General features: G+C 42.6%; 2 protein-coding genes across 3 annotated transcripts; both read left to right on the forward strand.

The window, feature by feature from the left end:
- sh2d5 (SH2 domain containing 5) lies at positions 1–4533 on the forward strand. Of its 2 annotated transcripts, XM_083771332.1 has the most exons (9): positions 1–238; positions 335–415; positions 515–589; positions 704–850; positions 965–1165; positions 1404–1578; positions 2135–2240; positions 3232–3391; positions 3889–4533. In XM_083771332.1, the coding sequence occupies exons 1-9, from the start codon at positions 191–193 to the stop codon at positions 4093–4095; spliced, it is 1200 nt and encodes a 399-aa protein (XP_083627458.1). In that variant the 5' UTR covers positions 1–190; the 3' UTR covers positions 4096–4533. The 2 variants fall into 2 exon arrangements, with proteins under 2 accessions (XP_083627458.1, XP_083627459.1); XM_083771333.1 differs by lacking the exon at positions 704–850.
- Positions 4531–21333, forward strand: kif17 (kinesin family member 17). Its single transcript, XM_083771331.1, has 14 exons — positions 4531–5899; positions 6456–6602; positions 6787–6888; positions 7201–7390; positions 10832–11284; positions 12018–12100; positions 12700–12865; positions 14996–15084; positions 16042–16166; positions 16775–17003; positions 18644–18902; positions 20165–20241; positions 20414–20534; positions 20839–21333. Exons 1-14 carry the CDS (start codon positions 5669–5671, stop codon positions 21018–21020), a joined length of 2454 nt encoding a protein of 817 aa, XP_083627457.1. The 5' UTR covers positions 4531–5668; the 3' UTR covers positions 21021–21333.
- The last annotated feature ends 985 nt before the right edge of the window (positions 21334–22318 follow it).

The raw sequence follows: 22318 nt of genomic DNA on the forward strand, positions 1-22318 counted from the left end.
ATCAGATATCTATGAGCGCAAATAATAGGCTTACGAGGCGATGCTGGTACAACTACTATACAACTATTAATGCCAACGTCAGGGGGAAAAAACACGGCACAGGGGCAGCTTTGTTTGATCTGTTTTTATTGCACAGGTGTAGTCTTAACAATAATAGCCTACATTCTTTCAGACGGCCTCAATAGGCACCATGGGTGAGACACCCAGCGAACATGGTACCGTCACACGATCAGCAGAGGTATGTTGTTTTTTCATCGCTACGATTATTTCCTAAGTTTTTATATTGTTTTACTTTGGGGTTCGATCTTTTCTGTTTCCTGGCTTTGTCGCACAGTATGTTGGCTCCTTTCCCGTGGATGACTGCTGTTTGGATGAGCAGATTGATCACCTGCACACTCAACTGAAGGCCCTCAGAGTAAGAATGAACCTACTACTACTGGATATTATGTGCAATATGTGGTGACAGTTGTCATAATAAGCTGTATTGTAACAAATCTGGTTTAAATTTAATCAGACATGCAAGAGACGGAGGCCTGTATCCCTGAAATTCTCAATCAAAGGAGTGAAAATGTTTGATGAAGATGAGATGGTAAGGATATATAAATGTATGTGTACAACAACAAAAAATATTTATAGGCTTTAGTCAACAACAATCTGAATCTCTGACTCTGTTTTCACATAGCCTCCATCTGTTTCCACTCAGACCCTTCTCATGGCCCATGCTCTGCGTAGAGTGTCTCTGACCACTGCCCGTCCCTGTGATTCCCAGTTTGCCTTTGTCTCCCACAACCCAGGCAGCCCCGATGCCCAGCTATACTGCCACCTCTTCAAGGCCAGGCATGCCAGAGCAGTAAGATCGCTCCGCAACACACCCCCTTTGTCTCTGCTGTGCCCTTGGTTAGCTGTAATTATATCGCACCACTCGGTTCACACGGGTGTGATTTTTTTCCCCTTCCTCCTTCAGGCCCAGTTCCTGAACCTGCTGCTTTGCCGCTGTTTTCAGCTCTCCTACCTGGAGAAACACCCAGAAGAGGCCATGCAGGAGTCTGTTGGCTCCCTGCCCCGTCGTACCCCCTCACTCCTCAACCACGGCTTTCCTCTCAGTGTCAGCGCTCTGGTGTCCTTCAGAAGAGCCCCATTCAGAGGGTTACTACCAGGGGCCAAGGTTGGGACCTGAAAGCCCATTTGTCATCTAGCTCTGTCTTCTTTGAGGATCTGGGGTGGCACTACTGCTGTTATTCACTCAAACTCTGTATACGTCTTTGTATGTAAATGAGTGAAAATAGATCTACAAGTTCACAATGTGATGATGCATTGTGACATGTCGTGAGTTTGTAAATTGTGACAAATGCAAATCCAACATTGTGTAGCATTTATTATTTCATGTTTCTTCTCCTCCATAGAAAAAAACAAAGTCTTCTGAAGATGGAAGAGAAGAATCCTCCTTCACTTCCTCTCCCTCTCTAGTGCGACAGAAAGCCATCCGCAATAAAGAAATGCGCTCGGGGGCATATCGCTCTTTCACTTTCACCCCCCACAAACAGCGCAATGTTCAGGAGCGACTGAACTCACCACAAGGTGGGCCAACTGTTCAAAGAGCGCTTTCAAGAGTGAAAGAGTTGATTAGGTAATGCAAAACCTCAATGATAATGTGATGGGCTCTCACTCACTGCCTCTTGTGGTGTTGGTTTGTAATAGTAATGTTAAGTGGATTGTCTTCACACGGTGTAGGTACCGGGTAATAAGGTTCTTGTCTCACACGGGTCTGAAATAAATAAAAGCAACTTGCATTTGGATATTCTCACTGTTGCACCAAATCTTTGACATGTCAGAGCTTGAGTTTGAGTTTTCACCAATGTTTGCGTTGTGTAGTATGTCATCCCTATGTTTTAACAGCATTCCATTCACTCACTCCACTTGATCGTGGAATTACATGGGATATAATCCAAAGCAAACAAACTTGCCAGAATATTGCCCCTGGGGCATTTCTTGGAATATGATCATCTGAATTTCCAAGAAATTACTGTATCTCTAAAATATATATTTCTATCCCACGATTTTGTAACCCATTTTTCACCCCTGTGTTCAATTTACTGAATTTACTGTATCTCATGAACGTCTTGTGTGTAAACAGGAAAGGAGGGTGGGGAGATAGCAGTGCGGCAGGCCCACACTCCCAGCTTGGCCGAGACGGAAGAAGCACTTGCAGAGGCGGTCTGGTGTTGGGCTGGTATCGCAACGTGAGTGGTGCACATGTGTCGTCATGGGCGGAGCTTGGGGGGGTTCAGGGGGTGCACTGCACCCCCTGAAAAAAAAAAAAAAAAAGGGGGGTTTTTTATTTATTTTTTTTAAACTTTAATACCTTCTGGCTTCCGACTGTAGTTTGTAATCCTCTCTCTTATCATGATATGATGACTCGCTGTACGGCTGTAGTGCATGTGTGTGAGCTGCTGTACTACCTAAATAACTCATTTTTAGGGGTTAGGGCATTGTAAAAACGCTAAAATAATAAAATAAAGGTTAAAAAAATCGCGTGCGCGCAGGTGTCGTTGGCCAAGCAGTCGCACCCCCCAGCGTCAACTTCAAGCTCCGCCTATGTGTGTCGTGCCTGTCTTAGTGGCTCCATATTACTTCCAGGACCACGGTAAATTGGGTCCCTTGAAGCTCAATGCATTTTCCCATTCAGCGCTTCGTACCACTCTCGGACTTTAACCCATTCTGACCTGAGATCAGATTCATACGAGGTTGAAATGTATGGTGATCGGCGTTGATCAGCGTTAAACATCTGAATGGCAATGCCAAGTAGCACTGCTCACCACAAGCTAAACTAACCCTAATGCAGTTGTGAGTAGCCTTGAAATCGGCACTGTAAAGACGTTAAATTTGTTCGAGACCAGAAAGCGGTACCAAAGGATACCGTTGTCCCAAACACACAAGGGTATACCGGGTTCCGAAAGGAGGATGTGTCATACTGGATAGTGGATAACATATCACTGCCTAATTATTTTATTAGTTATGGTACTTGTAATTGTTGGGATATGTTGTTTTTGAGTGGTGCTAGCCACTTCTATACGCACCTTGTGTGTCTGTATGTATGGTGTTTGAAGCTCTTTGTAAACATGATTCTGCTTTGGATAAATGTTCTATTTGGGACCAAAAACTGTTGCAATACTGAACCTGATCTTGTATTTAGGACAGTCGGTGTCTTAAGGCTTGTGTCCTTGATTACAGTGATAGCAGCTCATCCCTGCTTGTGGATGATGTCTTGGGATCCTATCTGCTGTGTCCACATCCCAAAAAAAAGACTTGCAGCTCTCTCATCATTCGCCTCCCGTCAGGCCTTGTCACCTACCTCGTTGAAAACACCCGCAAGGGAAAGTTCCTGCTAGAGGTAACTGATTGAATGTTGTAAATGAAATGAAATTGTTGCCTTTTGTTCTCAATGGAAAATATTGAATACAGACTTCACTGGACTGTTTTCCGTCACAATGCAGACTCCACAGATTACTCCTTTTCAGAACTCTAGCTAAATGCCATGTGAGTAACAGACCAACCAACCATGTCATTTAAAGATGATTGAAGTTTATGAGCTTACCTTAATGACTGTGGCAACCTGTTTTTCCGACTCTGGAATTCATTAAATCAAAGCATTGATCCAGGGGAGAGATATTGTTGAAGGTACGGAAAGCCAAAAGTTCCATCGACTCAAAAGTACCAATGGTAAAAAATATATTACAGCCTGTTGTGAATTGTTAATACTACTGTATTTGCATTCAGGGAGATGGTCATTTTGGAGTTACAACAACATTACACACAACCACTTATTTTAACAACAGCACTGCCTCACAGCACTGCCTCTAATTGTCATTCACTTTTTTCCTGTGCCAGAAATTGAAGACAGAATTCGGTTCAATAGCTGCCTTAATAGAACACTACACGGACTCTCAGGATGAGCTGGCATGTCCACTGAGCTGTGCCCGTGTCAACCATTGCTATGAGTGGGAGGAGAGCCCTGCCTCTGCCAGGCCACTTCCACCAGGATTACGCAAGAGCGTGAGAAGAGGCAACGCCGACCAAAGAAAACAATGGGTTTAAAACCCTCAACATTGGTGTGTGTGTGTATACCCCTGGAACATGAAACATAAGTGACTGACTATATTGATACTTATTTTATTGCACAAATATTTGAACTAGCTTTTAACCACTTAAACCCTCTATAGAGCGTTGCAGTCCCGCCCCCTACCAGGGCCCAGGAAATTATTCCCCATTAATTTTCCTCATAGACATTTCAAAAAGTATTTATTTAAAGACGTTTACGCCGCGGACAAAGCCAACTCTTGTCGTGACAAATCATGACAACAAACGAGAATTAGAAAGTAGAAAAAACCGGCAGGTTGCAACACTTTTTGTTGTTTTTCTTCTTTGTAATTATTTGTTTGGTCCAAAATATTGTGTGTTTTGTCATGATCTGTCACGACTCGAGTTGGCTTTGTCCGTGGCGTAACCGTCTTTAAATAAATACCTTTTGAAATGTCTATGGGGAAAATGCATTGGGATTCATTTCCTGGGCCTGGCGTCGTCATGAAAGGGGGCGGGACTGCGACACTCTATAGCCTACCTTTTCGGTAAACTAAAGTTGTCTATGTACTCGGTACACTCTTTTTAGCCATTACACCTAATATTTTTGCCGAAAATAGCTGATCTACAAGATGACTATGCATCACAATGTGGTGCATTTTTTAGATCTGTTCCCCCCAGAATTAGGATGCTAGGGTGTGTGGTTAAATCCCGTTATTTGGTTGCCTTTCCAAACTTTGTGAAACACAATGCACATTCTAATATGTGTAAATGTTTGCTCTTAACATACCAGTGTTTGCGTCAGAAAGTATGCCTGTCTTACTATTTTTTTCCCCCCTATTTTTAAATACAAAATGTTTTATATTTCTAATGTAAATCAATTGTATTGCAGAGACATAAATTTGCATTGTCTTGAGAAAATGTTGTCAGTTTATTTTGTGTGTTCGAATTACAGATTTCTGCCAATTGCAACCTGTGAATCATTGTTTACGGTTGCCGAGCAACCTCAGACGCTGTGGGAAAACGAGAAATGGCTGGGGATTGGACGAGAAGAGCGAATTGTGTCTGTCTGTTTTCCATCTGTCCGCTTTGGTCACGGTGTGTCACATACACACATAATAGCTTCTTGCTAGTATCCCATCCATTCATCCACAATGTGTCATTCAGTGAGCATTGGCTTTTCAAATTGGATTCCTACGGAGTTGTGAATCCAGTCCAGGATGTCAACCTAATGTGACTGGCTAATAGCGTTGGTTAATTAACTGAAGCTGAGAAGCCGAGCAGACACCTTCAGACAGTAACGGGAGAACAGGTTAAATGACGGATGTTTTGTTAATGTGACAATTTAAATTCAATGTGGGTTTATTATTATAGTGCCATCTAATTGTATTTTACAGACAAATGTTTGTACAAACTTTGGACTCGAGTATGGAGCATGTTAAGGTTTTCTTTTTTTTAAGCCAATGTGTGGAAACCGTTTGCATGAAGGCTAAGTAGAGATGTAGCTTGCTGGTAGGCCTATTCAGCAGTTTTGTCTTTGTCTGTTTTTGTACAAAACCCTGGTGGAGTGGACATAACTGGACATTGAAGGATGGGCTCAGAGTCAGTCAAGGTGGTGGTCAGATGCAGGCCAATGAATGATAGGGAGAGAGCTCTCAACTGTAAGATGGTGGTGACTTTGGACGTGCTCCACTGTCAGTGTTTCATTGAGAAACCTGGGGTCGTGGATGAGCCCCCCAAACAGTTCACCTTTGATGGGACCTACTTCATTGAGCAAACCACAGAGCAGATGTACAATGAGATCGCATATCCTTTGGTTGAGGTAGGCTCGTTAACCATTGTTTAAGCTTTTGTTTATCCATAATATATCTTAATGCATGAAATGTATTTCCATATCTGTCTTCAGAGCCAGGCAGTATACCAACTAGCTCACAGGTCATTGGACACCTTAAGTTCACAATCTGAAACACAATACAGTGGCATGTTGTGGCAAGACACTAGGCTAAACCATGTAGGCCTATGCCACATCATGTAACCTAGATGCCATTGCAAATTATCCAGACTTAATTATTTACCAATGACCGTGATTATTTTGCAGGTCAAGGTCAGCAGGGTGCACTTCAAATAGTTTAACCCATTTTGGGGCGGGAACCCCTTTTCGTGTTTTAAACAGTTATAATTTAGCTATTGAAAAATAGCAGATCTACAAGCTCATATAGGTCTGCTATTTTTTGAAAAATCAGGAAAATATTTATTTCAGAAAACTGGAGGATTTAGAAGATTCTTTTTAAATTTTGAGGTCTGGCCTAAATAGTTTAATTATCTGTCAAGTAAAGTTTTATATAAAAACTCTTTAAGGCAGTTTTCTTTGTCCACAGGGTGTGACAGAGGGGTACAATGGAACCATTTTTGCCTATGGACAGACGGGCAGCGGCAAGTCTTTTACAATGCAGGGGGTGTCTGACCCTGTGTCCCAGAGGGGGATCATACCACGGGGCTTTGAGCACATCTTTGAAAGTATCCAGGTAGGTCAAAGGAAAAAGGTAGACATGAAACGGGACACCCAGAATTCTATTTTCAGTTTATTACCTCATTCAAGCCTTAATATTATGGTGTGAATATCCAACTATTGCTACTTGTAAAATTATATTTAGTAGTTATGTTGACCTACCGGTATGTGTTTTTATTTATTTATTATTTGCAATATAGTGTGCAGAGAATACAAAATTCCTGGTGAGGGCCTCCTACTTAGAGATTTACAATGAAGAGATAAGAGATCTTTTAGGAATTGACACCAAACAAAGATTGGAGGTAAGAATCCATTAATTCATTGTACAATCTGATGTCTCTTGATAAAACACTGATTATGAAACCTGTTAGACCACTGTTAACACATAAACATAACTGCTTCCTGCACCATTTGTTACCTAGGTGACTCGAAGAGCAAACTAGTATTGCAAGTCCTTCAAGGTTAAGCTTTCTGCACTGTGTGTGTGTGTGTGTGTGTGTGTGTGTGTGTGTGTGTGTGTGTGTGTGTGTGTGTGTGTGTGTGTGTGTGTGTGTGTGTGTGTGTGTGTGTGTGTGTGTGTGTGTGTGTGTGTGTGTGTGTGGGGTAAATGGCAGCTCAAGGAGCACCCAGAGCACGGTGTGTATGTGCGAGACCTCTCCATGCACACGGTGCACAGTGTGGCGGAGTGTGAGCGAATCATGGAGCGAGGCTGGAAGAACCGGTCCGTGGGCTACACCCTGATGAACAAGGACTCCTCTCGTTCTCACTCCATCTTCACCATCCACCTAGAGATCTGCAACACTGGTACACACACTCTCTCTCTCTCTCTCCCTCTATCTGTCCCCCACATATCTGCTTAAGGCCCAAACGGCACCAACGCAACTCCTTGTAACAAAACAGTTTTAAGGACATGTCACACTAATGCAACTCCTTGCAACTGCCATTGGGGATAATGGTTTCATGCAACTACTCGCAACAGTTTGTTTGCAAGGAGTTGCATGACGAATCATTGGTGCGGTTTGGATCTGAATATTCTGTATCTGCAACACGTAATCTTTATTTCAGACAGGAGTCCATATCACATAAGATCAACATACAAAAAAACATAAAAGACAAACAACATGGAAAAATACAAAACAAAGTACAGTAGTGCAATAAAAGTCCTGGCCTACCCAATCTGCCTGGACGTGACCCGGTAACAGCTCTTGATAGGGTCCGTTAGTGCCACTATGATGCTGTTACTAGACACCTCCAGGCGTTGCATACAATTGTACATCAGTTGTCTTAACAAAGCATCACTCTCTAGGACTGGTCGTCCATCGTTGCTTCCAGTCATCCCGGTTCTCCATACATCTGGCCAGCTCGTTGGTGCTTTGCGCTCCTGCGTCGTTCTTGAGTACATCCACATTATGTTAATGTGGGACTTCCTCGTGACCGGTGCCCGTGTGTTGGTTCCCACAGCACTAGTTTGCTGGTTGGCAGCTCTTGGTGTCTTTGGCAGTGTCCTGCTATAGTCTCATTCTCCTGGCTGCTATTTTCTGGCTCACCTGTGGCATTCCATCATACAGATTTGTGTTGGTAACATGTGTGCTCTTACTGATGTTGAGTGCTGCACACAGCATTCTGGTGTAGCACCCATCGAGAGACTTCTGCAGGGTTGGCTTCAGGGTCCAGCATTCACTGCCGTATAGGAGAACAGACTCTACCGTTGCGTAGAATAAGCTGAGTTTGGTTTGACGGGGGAGGTTGTAGTTCCATACACTGGCCATGCCGTTTAGGGCCCTCATCACAGGTGGGCACAACAGAGGTAAACAACTGACTGGCACTGTGCCACCTAGGAACACGGAGAAGTAACATCTTGGCATTGTTGTATGTCACTCTAAGTCGTTTGCTTTTTACTCTGTAAGAGGACCAAAGATGGGCTGTATATAGAGGGGTGACCTGAATAGTGCACATTTTACATCTACTGAGCATAGATGGATAGACATACATAGAACAGTTTCTTAAAAACATATTGGCCTGAGCATATATTTTTCGACTCTGTCGCTGGATGTCACTGTCAGAGAGGATATGTCCAAGATATTTTAATTCCTTGGACACAGTTAGAGTGGCATGTATTATATAACTGCACACTATAAATAACTCAATTCTCTTGTTTATGCACACATTCCAGAACCTCACAAACAGTCCTCGGTTTGCGATTCGGCCTCAATTCTTAGCATCTGAAATTGTCTCTCATTACATCCATTATTAATAAGCGGCAAACGGTAACTCTTTTGTCTGTTTTTCTTTGTCCCTTGTTTTTGTTTAGTGTGTGTGTGTGTGTGTGTGTGTGTGTGTGTGTGTGTGTGTGTGTGTGTGTGTGTGTGTGTGTGTGTGTGTGTGTGTGTGTGTGCGCACATACATAGATGACTGAAGTAATAGACTGGCTACATTGACCTATGTTCACGGTTCATGATGGCTTAATTGTTAAAGGTAATGATATTTTTTGTTAAACAAAACGTTGGTTATAAAAACAAAAGGTTTAAATCACTATATTCTGATAGTAGCGGTAATCATTGCTATAGAGTGTTTGTTCAATAACAGGAGGGGACCCCCTGTCTCTTCACCTCTTCAATAAACAGATAGGTAGGTGACAAATCAGCCCATCAGGAGAAAGTAGACATTTATCAGCTTAACTTGTATAGTGTTCCAGTTCAAATGTTGTCTGCTCATTTATTTGTGTCATCACTTACAATTTCACTTATTTATATATGTATCCTTACTGAGTTCTCTATCCTGATTGGATAAAATTGGTATCCCGACTTGAAAATGGATTGCATTGATGGAGGGGAAAGGAACTGGTTGGAATAACGTGTTCCTTCCACGCGCTATGTCCAAACGGGGAAACTCCCCCATGGTGTAAAGGAGCAACTTGGACACGCATGCATGAAGGAAGCATGAGTTCAAGTCCGTTGCTCTCCCCAGGTTGGTGGAGGGTGTGTAGAACCCAGGATCACATTAGATAATTGACACAGGGGTGAAAAATGGGTTACAAAATCGTGGGATAAAAATAAATAAAATGCATTTTCTGTTTAATAAAAAGCTGGAGAGACATGGAGTCTCCTGACGCCGAACAAACACTCTAGTCTATACCAATGAGTATTATCACAATATAGTGCCTTTTAACACTTATTTTAACCAAAGAAAATCACTTGCCCTACATTGTGAACTGTGAACATAGGTCATGTATGTGATGGCAGGGGGCATGCCCTCTGTCTCCACTCCACTGTTGGCTAGCGCCTTAGTGATCAGTGCAGAGTTGAGCAGGCCATCAGACCCAGCTGGGTTTTGGGAAGGTATTTAAGGACTTCCAACTTCTCATTTTCTCTCTTTCCTCCCTTTGAAGCAGTTGCCTTACACCTTTTTACACAACACTCACACAGCACATCCATACACTGCAGACATGACTGACTTGCTCGCGGGTCTGTTTGTTTTCAGTATTGTATAATAGTATACATGTGTAGTCCGTGTATGTTAAGCTTTAACATAAATGGCATTGTATTCAATTATCATGTAGCAACTTGCTAGTTAATCTTCTAAAATCAGGACAACATGCAAGCACAAACTTGTGTGTGCGCTTCTATGGTATGTGCTATGTTAAGTTTTTTTTTTTAAGTGAGTGTATGTTCTTCCTCAATTGACAGACATTTAGAGAAAGTGGTTGCTAAAATACAGGAGGAATGGTGCTGGTACGATTTACCACAAGAACCCTAGCATTCCTTTTGCAGGTATGTTAGAACATTCAAGATTCAAGAGGTTTAATTTGTCACTGACTTATGCAAGTACAAGCAGTGAAATATTGTTCTGACTTGTCCTGCAACATTAGGCGAACATTGTGTGACATTCTGAAAATTAGCCCATGTACAAATATGAGCTTGTAGATGTAGATTAGCTATTTTCTGCAAAGATTTGGAGAGTAGAGAGAAAAGAGGTCCCATTACAGACCCCTGGGAGACTCCGGTCAATGCAGTATAAGGGTGGTTAAACCAGAAAGGACCATGTAGCTGTTATTAAACCCGTTAGGCTGGATCTGAGTTGGCTCTGTACTTGGAGCACTTTCTCTTCATCAAATATAGGCGATCTACAAGCTCACAACACTGTCGCTATGCGGCACATTGTGAACTTGTAGATGAGCTATTTTTGGCCAATATATCCCCTATAATATGGATGGTGGCTAAAGAATCCAATGCTATCAACCCTCAGATGCTGAAGGCGAGAACCACCTACGAGCTGGTAAACTCAACCTGGTGGACCTGGCGGGCAGCGAACGCCAGTCCAAAACCGGCGCTACAGGAGAGCGTCTCCGCGAGGCCACCAAGATCAACTTGTCCCTCTCGGCCCTTGGCAACGTCATCTCAGCCCTGGTGGACGGGCGTTCCAAGTACATCCCCTACCGCGACTCCAAGCTCACCAGGCTGCTGCAGGACTCCCTCGGGGGCAACACGCGCACACTCATGGTGGCCTGCCTGTCGCCGGCCGACAACAACTACGAGGAGAGCCTGAGCACACTGCGCTACGCCAACCGGGCCAAGAGCATCCAGAACAGACCCCGCATCAACGAGGACCCCAAGGACGCCCTGCTCCGAGAGTACCAGGAGGAGATCAAGCAGTTGCGCGCCCTCGTCTCTGGCCAGCTAGGCACCACTGACCTGTCGGGTGAGTGTCATGTCATTCACCATGTTCACACGGTGGTCATTTTGCCACCATTTTTCTTTTTTAATTAAACTTTTTTTTCACCCAGTGTCAATTATCTAATGTAATCCTGGGCGCTACACTTCCTCTACCAACCTGGGGGGGCAGCGGACTGACTTCATGCTTCCTTCTATGCATGAGGAGTTCAAGCTGCCTCTTTTCACCTGACGGGGGTGTTAACCCCGGCCGGATGTAGCGCTTGGAAGGAACGCGTTATTCAGACCAGTTCCTTTCCCCTCCATCAGGCGCCCCGGCTGGCCAGGGGGAGGTAGTTTAGAGACCAGGATTACTGCATGTTTTTTGTGAGGGTACCTACCGTAGAGGACACGGGTTGAACATGCAAACTCCACACAGAAAGGCCCTTTCGCCAACCTTGCCTCGGGTATGGGCACTGATGACGCGGAGGAGAGAACACGCCCACAGCGTCCTCAGCGGGAATCGAACCCAGGACCTTTCAAATTAAATCACGCAAGTACCGCTCCAAATATGAATATGAATAGAAATGAATACGAGCCCTGTCGTCAAGGTTATTTTGGAAAGCAACCGTTGCATTTTCAGAAACCGTGCGTATTAACTTTCGGGGACTAAGACATTTTAAAGGAGTTATACAAAATGCTGGAACGGTGTGATATTTCTTAAATCATGTCTTTGTCAAACCAACTCATCTTTTCCTACCATGTATACTGTATGTATGTAGCCCTGCTGACCCGTCAGATGTCTGAAGCTTCCTCAGTGCCTCGGGGGAGCTACAGAGAGGAAGAGAAGGAGAATATTAAAGAGGTAGGCCTCCTAAACCAGTAACTCACCTAAGTCTATCACATGCAGCATACACTTAAGAACCTCATTATTTATAACAGGGTTGAAATTAATCCCAATCACCATTCACCATCCAGGTGATGACATGTCCTTTCTTACGACCAGCAAGTCATAAGAAAGTAAATTAGCAGATGGGTGTCCCGACTCGTCCTGACAAATATCTCTAAAACACTAGATTGTCCCGGGGCCAGTTGTCAACATTCATCACCACATTGTCCTGGTTTTCATCACAATTTAAATAATTGTACATGTTTTGAGTGTGGCTTACATATGTTTATCATGTTCTGTTCTGTGGAAAGGTGAGTTCAGTGTGCTAAATTATGTTTGGCCCCTATACCTAGTGATAAACACCAGGGGAACATAAAAATAACAGACATTGTCAAAAGTAGCAAAAATAGTTGATCTACAAACTCATAAAAAAGGGTTTAAGTGATTAAGGGTGTCCCGGTTTTGGGTTTTTGAAAATATGGTCACACTATCCTAATCTATTTGGAGAGTGGGCATATGGTCATAGAAGTTAATTTCCTGTGCTATTGCTGTCTTTATTGAACTCCCTCTTCCAGGAGTATGAGGAGAAGCTGGCCAAACTGCAGGCAGAGTACAATGCAGAACAGGAATCCAAGGCAAAGCTTCAGGAAGACATTGCTGCCATCAGATGTTCCTATGAGATCAAGCTGTCTGATCTGGAGAAGGCCTCGGCCAGCAGAGGGAGCTCTGCCTCCACTAATGGTATTAGACACACATGCCATATAAACCCTGTCTCAGGTGGATAAACCTCCATATAACATCTTATATTGACTGCTGGGCAGATTAATGCCCTATTTAAGCCTCCAGATCTGATATATAATCTTTTTTTAAATGAACGTGAAAGTGGTTAAAGGACGACTTTACCCATTTTCTAAATATCTTCATATAATTGAATTGGTCCTCACTAATGCTCATTTATAATATGGCACCACGTTTGTCTACTCGGTCTGTATCACTCGTGGGTGGGTTTCTGAAGTGTCATTCGCAGCCCTCCTATGAGACACAGACCGAGTTTAATTTCCTTTTTACTATTCCACCCTGAGGACCAATCATATGAATATAAGTTGAAGTCGTCCTTTGAGTCTGTCTGTAGATTTTTTTTAATGTTGAACCAATAACGCAATAACAAGGTTTGCACCTGACAGCGACAATACACTAAATGGTGACTGCGTTTGTCTGAACTGTAACCTTCGTCCCTAGGAGTATAAGTTCCATGCTTTATTAATAGATCTACAACAGACCACAGATCAGATCAAGAACCACAGTTCTGTTTTCAATTGATTTCACTTATAAAGTAATTTGAAAGCATCTGGAGCAACATATTATAGTTTATTAGTTTATAGCAGTGAGATATATAAAAAAAAACATCAGGAAAGGATACACCACACTTGGATACATGGAGATGTTTCATTTATTTTAGGGGTCTTTTAAGGCCTAGGACTTTGCAGAGAGACAGACAAAGCACAGTACCTATATAAAAATGTCTAGCATATTTTTACAAAAGAGGCTTTCAAAGCCAAATAGGAGGCTTTCAAAGCTATAAGCCTAACTCACCATATTTAGCCGATTGTCTCATCAATGTTTGTTAACCACTGAGTTATTCAGCCGAATCTATCAGTTAAGGGCTGACCTCGATTAGTCGAATAGTCGACTAATCGATGTTCATCCAAAAAAAAATATATATATATATATATATATATATATATATTTTTTTTTTTTTTTTTTTTGCCCCAAAATATTGTATATAAAAATACAATATTTACAAAAATATACAAAAATATTGTATTATTCCACTAGGTCTGTGGGGGACATAAACACATTTGAACATTCTGACTGTTCAAATCTCCAATGTGCATGTGGAGTGTGTCTGCCTGTGTGGCAATGTGCCACTGCCTGTGACTTGAATCGCACAGTGTGCTGGCCTGATAGATTCCAGAATCTCAATCTCACCTGCTGTGCTCAATCTGGCTAATGACAAGCCTCTCATTCGATGTTCACAACAAAAAAAAAGGGGGGGTTTTGGGTTATTTGTTTGACAGCACTACCATACCATCAGTGTTGTGTAAATTACAGGTTTTTTGGTTTGTTTGTTTACCAATTATCTTTGCCAATATAATTTTGGATTCATACATTTCTGGAAAAATTTTAAACAATGTAAAAAAACATGCCTATCACATAAAATGTGGCATCCTCTTGTTTTAACTCTTTGGAGCCGTGGACCCCCTGTTGAAGACCCATGATTTTTGTGATGTTGTTTTCTAATCGCCCCCTTACGATGTGCACAGTACATAATTTTATTTGAGGATCTAAACACCTGGACCCTGTTGTAAACAAGTGTAATGCTTAATTGGGTCGTCCACTCACAGTTAACAGTCTTTGTATTGAGTTTGTGCTTAAAATGTACTGTAAATTCTACAAACTGTTAATAAATATTTCAATCAATCAATCAAAACAGTGGCAGGTATTGTTTCTGTCTCGGCGGTATCGCGAGATATGACTGCCAGACAGGAAACGGTGGAGAGTCTTGCGATACTTGGTATGTTCAGAAACGTACTTTGTGCTTTTTAGTTACCTCTATAAAATTACAGTGTACACATCGAAAAGCAACACAGCAGACAACAATGTGTTATACGTCTTCTGTTATTTTCCAGAAGCTATTCCCGTTACTTTACAAATGTCAGCCATTCAGAAATAGTGTTTGTTCATGAGCTGGTCACCGAGCTCCGGGTGTAGTTTGCCTCCCATGGGGCGACGAATCTGCCGTCTGGAATTGTGTGATAGTGAAAACGACGTTGGTGTCTTTACCTTCTTTTTCATATACCTTGATGTCAGGGGGCTCCAGTCATATCCATGAGGAAGACTCTTCCCACAACACTGAAGCTATGTGCCAAAGCCCTGCTGAAGAGCTGCTCCAGTCAAAGGTAATAGAAGCCTGATTACATACTTCATGACCATGTCAACTTGCCATTGCCAAAAACTGATTTTAATAATCTGAAAATAACATGTGATGTAAAGAATTGATTGATTACTTCATGAACACTTTGCCAAAAAAAAGCACAGAAAGTACAGTTAATACAAATTGTAAATACAATGTTGAAAGAGTTGAAACAAGAAAGCACTATGGCTTTTTTACATTGCGGTCCTGTATTCAATTCATTGAAACATTTAGTGACAGACAAATATACAATACTATGCAAAAAACATCATAATATGATGTTTTTTGCATAGTATTGTATATTTTTCTGAAATGAAAGTGTTTAAATTTAATGCAAGTGTTTAGAATATAAAGACATTTTGTTGGTTTATTTGTCCTTCAGTTTCCTTCAAGTTGTTTGTTGGCATCATTATCATTCCATATCAAAACCAAGACACAGCAGAATGCTAACAAGCCATTTTAAGGAAACCACAAGTTTCAAATTTGAAATCTCTCAGACAGTCTTATTCAAGTTCGAAGCAGTGCCATGCAAACTGGAGGAGGAATGCAACATGTTAATCTAGTTCAGTGGTTATTTTGTGGGGTTGAGAAATAAAAGTGAATCCTTACAGGTCTGTAATTCTGAGAGGTCCTTGAAATTAACCCATTCTGACCGGGCACCCATTTTGGTGTCAGCATCATGTTATGCTTTAGCTATTGAAAAATAGCAGATCTACAAGCTCATATCGCGCCACCGAGTGGCGCGATACGAGCTTGTAGGTCTGCCATTTTTGAAAAATCGAAGAACGACTGACATTTTTAGAATCTGATCTCAGGTCAGAATGGGTTCGTCAGACCAGCGTGTGTCCAGTGGAAACCTCGTATGAAACTGATCTCAGTTCAGAATGGGTTAAAACGTTTGAGAGCCACTGGTCTAGTTGGTTGAAATGTCATCCTACTGTAGGGCAGTGAGACCCTTGCAACGCACCCAGCGGTCAGTGTCCAGAGACTTCCAGAGGGAGAGGAACACGGGGACTCATCTTTCATCACCACACCAGCACCGCTGGACCAAAAACATGTCCTACAGAGGTATTTATGATGACATCATGTACATGTACACACATATCCACATTCCACAATCAATCTTGAATGAAAACTTTGTGATATGACATTATGCAAGGTGAGACAATTTACCAAATTGCCTATTACATGGATCACCATACTTTTCCATGCCATGGACTGCCAAATAGCCATAGCCTCTGGCTGTTGGCCCCGTATTGCAAAACCGATTTAAACTAATTGCTGACAAGCTCACACTATGCGTCACAATGTAACACGTTGTGAGCTTTAATAGATGGACTATTTTTGATATTTTCAAAAACACAATCTTCTGAATCAATTGAATTTGTATCATTTGAATTTGAAATATATTATATAAGTGTTATTTCTTATGATTTTTATATTCATCTCCTTTCCAATTGCCACTCCTGGTACCCTGTGGTTGCTGTGCGCCCCACATTCATTTTGTTTATTTGGCCTGCATTCCATTCCATCCTAAAGCTTCCTCATGAGCGGATACATTTTTCCCCCCCAAGTCTTTTTTTGTTTAGTTTAGTTTATTTGATCATCTTTACAGTATGAGAGTTTGTTTAGCTTTTGTTGATTTTCTTTTTTCCTTCTCTCCGTCGTCTCCCCAGGCTGCAACAGCTGGAGAAGGAGGTGGTCGGAGGCGAGCAGGCCAGGAACAAGGAGCTTCAGCTTAGAAATCAAGAGAGGAAGACCCTGGCTGACCAGAGGAAGATGCAGCTCATCCAGGCGTTGACCGAGGACAGTGAGGAGAGCGACAACGTGCTCCTCAATGTCTACGACTCCATCCAGGAGGAGGTCCACGCCAAAAACCAGATGCTTGGCAAGATCCAAGGAAATGTGAGTGAACGATAAAGTACATGAATAGCTATGCTATCAAGGGCTCATAGGGCAAGAGCAGTATCGTTTCCTTATAATTCATTGCGAACGCAGTGAGCCACTTACTATGAGACCCTGCTGCTCATGTCTGTGTATGTGTGTGTGTGTGTGTCTGTCCCGCTGTGACACCACCCGCCCGCCACCAGAGGGCGCAGCTGTAGCACACACACACACACACACACACACACACACAGGGCGCAGCTGTAGCACACACACACACACACACCATAGACTGTAAAAAATATGGACAAAGCGTTCCCCGGGTCTAACATGAACGTAAAATGAAGCCTGTAATAATATGCTAATTCCTGATGTAAGTCGCCATCTTTGGTACCAGCTGGCCATTGGCTGGCTCCGTTTTGTATACCAGCTGGTCATTGGCTGCCCAGACAACGAGGCGGGACTTCCCCCCTTCTTCTCCGTTGGTTTTTATTTTGACTCGAGTGGGAGGGGAATCCCGATCATAGACTGTAATGGTAGCCACGCCCCTCAGAACATACGCGATGGGTTTTTTTCTTTATGGTCATTTTTTTAATTAATGGGACCATAATTTTCCAAAAAGAATATTATGACATTAGAAATGAGACTTTAAACTAGTGACTGGAAGAAGAAAGTATTCATGACCATGTTTATTAAGGTAATACAGTCTAGGTGAAGTTGGGCCAAAATACATGGGCCTCTATGGAGCTATGGGGCTTTTTGGGTCCGGTCCAGCGCCACAACAGGCCATTATATGAACTACCGATTTCAAATGAGGCTTCACGAAATATCTGGCTGACTGCCCCCCTGACACACACACACACACAACCACACACACACGAGCTGCGTTCGCTTCCCGCGTTTGCGCGTCTTACTTGTTGTATATGTTTTATGTTATAACATTGGTAGCCGTGGTAAAATAATTATATTACAGTTAAAGGGCCACTTCACCCCTTTTGCAACCAGATCTTATTTTAATTATGTTTGGGAGACAAGAAACACTTTCCTGCTGGGGGTTTTTATGTGTGCAATATGTGTTTTTAGATATTTTAGTATTTCAAAGTGTCTGTGATGACAGACACTGGTCTCACTGCTGGATTACTACAATGGTCATAATGCTTTGCTGCACTCACTCCACCTTGTGGAGAGGGGTAGGGCTGTCTCACTGAGACAACATGTAGTCCAAGGTTAATTAAATAAGGTTAGGAAGCGAAGACCGTATGGTGAACTCCATGTTGCTCCCTGGAAGGAAAGGAACATGCGCAATGGGCTATATGCAGCCAACACTTCCGCATTCACCTTCCTTGGTCTCAACTGCGCATGTTTCCTTCCAGTGAGCAACATGGAGTCCACCGTACGGTCTTCGCTTCCTAACCTTATTTAATTAACCTTGATGTAGTCCAGGAAGGAAGTGAGACCAGTGTCTGTGACATCAGACACTTTGAAATACTAAGATATCTAATAACACATATTAGTTACCCACATAAAAAAACCCCAGGAAAGTGTTTCTTGTCTCCGAAACATCATTACGTTTTGCCCGTGTCAACACTAAGGTATTTTTCTATGTGACACTGATTTCGACACCATATGAAATCGGCATCAAACTCAATCTCTAATGATAGCTGAAAGCGGCAAAGCTGGAGATCCGTGACCTGCACGCCGAGTTCGAGGAAGAGAGGAACGACTACCTTGGGACGATTCGCAGGCTGGAGAAGGAAGGCCAGCTTCTGCAGGGCCTGCTGGAGCGCATGGTGCCCCTTGTGCGTCGCGACTGCAACTACAGCAACCTGGACCGGCTGAGGAAAGAGGCCACCTGGGACGAGGACGGCGCCACCTGGAGGCTGCCTGACGTGGTGGTGCAGAAAACGTCACTCCCCTCAGGTGAGGTGGGAGGTTATGTTGTAAATTGTAATTAAGTGGGTGAGTGAGTGAGTGGTGCAACTCCCCCCCCCCCTCCTCTTCTCTCTCTCTCTCACCAGTGCAGCACTAATACTATCTCTCTCTGTTTTTTGGCAAACAGCGCCCCTACTGGTACTAATAGTCATATACTGGTGCTCATGGCCACATAGGCGCACAGACACGGACATTGCTGTTCCTTGGAGTGGTTGCACCACTCAAAAATAAATAAAATCACAAAGTTTGGTATGTTTTACTTTTAACCCATTCAGGACGAGAACCCCTTTGGGTGTTTAACCCTTCTGGATGCAACCATTTTGGTGTTCCGGCGTAGGCCTACCGGTAGTTATTATTTGGTCACAAGCTTTTCCATTGGTTACTTTTACTTACTTTACACAATTAACAACTTTCACCCCTCCCCCCCCACAAAAAAAAAGGAAAATTCCTGATTGCATAATCTGTTTTTGATACTTTTGTGTGACACTGTAGTATGACTAGGGTAGGGTTGGTTCTAGCCCTGGAACATGACTGCCATGATAATTATCATGACAGTCATGCAGTAACTTTGCCCTGTTTTTTGCAGTCGCTGCATTTACAAGATTTCCGTATATATAAACATTCAGATTTCAAATATAAAGTACTCACAAAGTGTCCCACGGGTGTTAGTTAGTAGCAGCGCGAGCGATTAGAATTGCTGCGTCCCGCGTTCTTTAATAAAAAGCATTTTTGTCCGAGCTCTCCGGCTACTTTTTTCAAACGGGGTTCGTTTGGGAAATCCACAGTTGCACACCGGGAGCGCACTCGCCTATTAGTCTGTATTGGCAGGGCGGTCAGCGTACCTATATCGAACACACCGAGTGCCACCCTCCTCCCGACCGATAGGGGCGCGTAGTTGAAAGCCAATGGCAAAATAACACCTCGGATAAAAATGCTTTTTATTAAACAACGCAGGATGCAGAAATTCTAATCGCTGGCGCTGCTACTAACTAACACCCGTGGGACACTTTGTGAGTACTTTATATTTGAAATGCGAATGTTTATATATTTTAATTATTTGTAAATGTAGCGTCTGCAAAAACCAGGGTGAAGTTGCGTCATGACTCTCGTATGAATACGAGAGTCATGTTTACAGGGCTAGGTTGGTTCATAGATTTACAAAAGATTTCTGCAACGGCATCAACAATGTGTGGATTGCAGATCGTGTTTCTGTCATTTACACTTTCACTTTCTGTCTGTTTCTGTCTTAGCTGTGGCCTCCATCGCTCCTAGACTTCCAGCACGTGGAGGGTCAGGTGTTGAAATTGAAGAGTTTAATATGGTATGTGTGCTTTATCCATGCACCAATCCAGCACTCAAACTCAAAGTACTTAAATTCAAAGAATACAGGATTGCCTAATTCATTCTCAGTGGGGTTCCTAATACTCACCGAGGATGACATTGAGAAACATGTACGCTGTGTGAAAATGGTCAATGGATCCTTCATATCTCTCTGTCAGGTGGAGGAGGACAGATACAAGGAAATGTTGGACCGAAGCAACAGTGAAAATATCGCTAGCAACTACTTCAAGTCAAAGAGAGCCAGTCAACTTTTGGGTGGTGAAATATCCAAGGGCCTCGGTAAGACCACTTCTTTCAGGGTCATCTTGATTGAACCACTTAACTAACTGGTAAATCGAAAATAGATGCTCACATTTTGAAAGTAATAACATTCTTCAGGGGTCCTTGAGGGGTTTCCTATAGCAAAATGATGTTAGGAACGAAATGGACTCTGTAACTCTGAGAGTTAGGGGGTCCGTGACCTAACGAACTACAGTAAATGAAGCTGACAACAATCACAACCGTTGATGGGATGGTTAACATTTCCACATTTTCCCCTTCTGGTGTTGGTGCTGTCCCCACTGACAGAGCTCTTCTCCTGCAGGGGTCCACTCTCCTCCCCTGGTGAATGGAACGGCCCACCCGACCACCAGTAGCTCCAACATTAAGCTACAACATGACTCTGTCAGCGCAGAGTCTGTCCTGCCACGCCCCTTCCGGCTGGAGTCGCTGGATGTCCCCGCGTCCAACGGTAAGGTGAAGCGGAAGAAAAGCAAATGGCCCTGAGGTCTGAGGCGCTTCTCATGTCCTACCTGCCCTCATACCTGCCACTTTATCTTCTTTCTTTTTTTTTACTGTAGATGTATGATATTCAGCCTACATGCTGTGATTGATACTGTTGGATTATTATTTTTGTAATAACTACTACGCACCAGCAGCATAATACTGTATAGGCACTTTACAGGGACATTTGAGTGTGTGCTATAGAATAAACTTTGAATGTAACTTTTTTTAATACCTATGTTACTACTAATGGCTAATTTATACTGCATAAAAATAACAGATGTTCGACTAAAAGCATGACCCATGCTTTGCTTTTTAGTTGAAAATCTTTTTTTTTTTACCAAAGTTCAAAAGTCTTCATGTAATGTATGACTGAGTCTAAAACATGTCTGCTGCAGATATTTGTACGGTATGTTACTGACTTAAATTGTTAAAATAAACGTTAAATGTTCCCAAATTATTTCTCTATTTAATTTGAAGGAAAATGCCATAACCTGAATTGTATTAGGCCGGGTCTGTAAAATATGATCTGAAATAAAATACAGATCCCGTACGGACTACGGAGTACGAACGTCCCTCTTGATACAACATTTAAGCGTTGGTCTCATGAGTAGTGCCTCGTCGGCATGGAATGAAACACGATCTGAGCAACCAACATGCCAGGTCAGCTTTTAGTGCTGTATCAGAGATGACTTCTATGTCACACGGGGTGAGACGGTGGGAATGCTGCCATGGCAGCATGGTGTTGACGGTTAACAATCACTTGTAAGTTGTCACGCGTGACCTTAAGTGCCTTATCTGACACAAATGTGTGTGAACCATTCAATTGGGAACCCAAGGTGACAATAGGCATGAAACTGGACAGAAACAGAGTACTTTATGAGAGCATTTACAAAGAAAAAAAGAAAGAAACAGAAAACGGCTCAAAATGTCACACAGGCACTTGTGGATGCGTACAATAAAGACTACAACTGCACTAAACTGGAGCCTAACTTGTGCGAGCTGTGAGCCATATTATGCCTTTTATATGATGTTTTCTGCTCGGCACATGGTTATGGATATGCGTGTTCCTCCTCAACAGTGCTTATCCTTATGTAATGCTCTGTATCATTACCTACGCTATGACGGTACGTTTTTAAAGTGTTCTTAGAATTTGAGGATTCATTTAGTGACATTTTTCTTTTCTTTGAATGAGGCAGAGACAATTAGATTGGAAGACATCAGATATATAATGAAATATTGAAAGAGATCAGATAATACATCCAATCATCGTAAGAATAATGACTTTTTCTTTCACAAGA

Source organism: Protomyctophum parallelum (genome assembly GCF_964188405.1).
Source record: "Protomyctophum parallelum genome assembly, chromosome: 8".
NCBI lineage: Eukaryota > Metazoa > Chordata > Actinopteri > Myctophiformes > Myctophidae > Protomyctophum > Protomyctophum parallelum.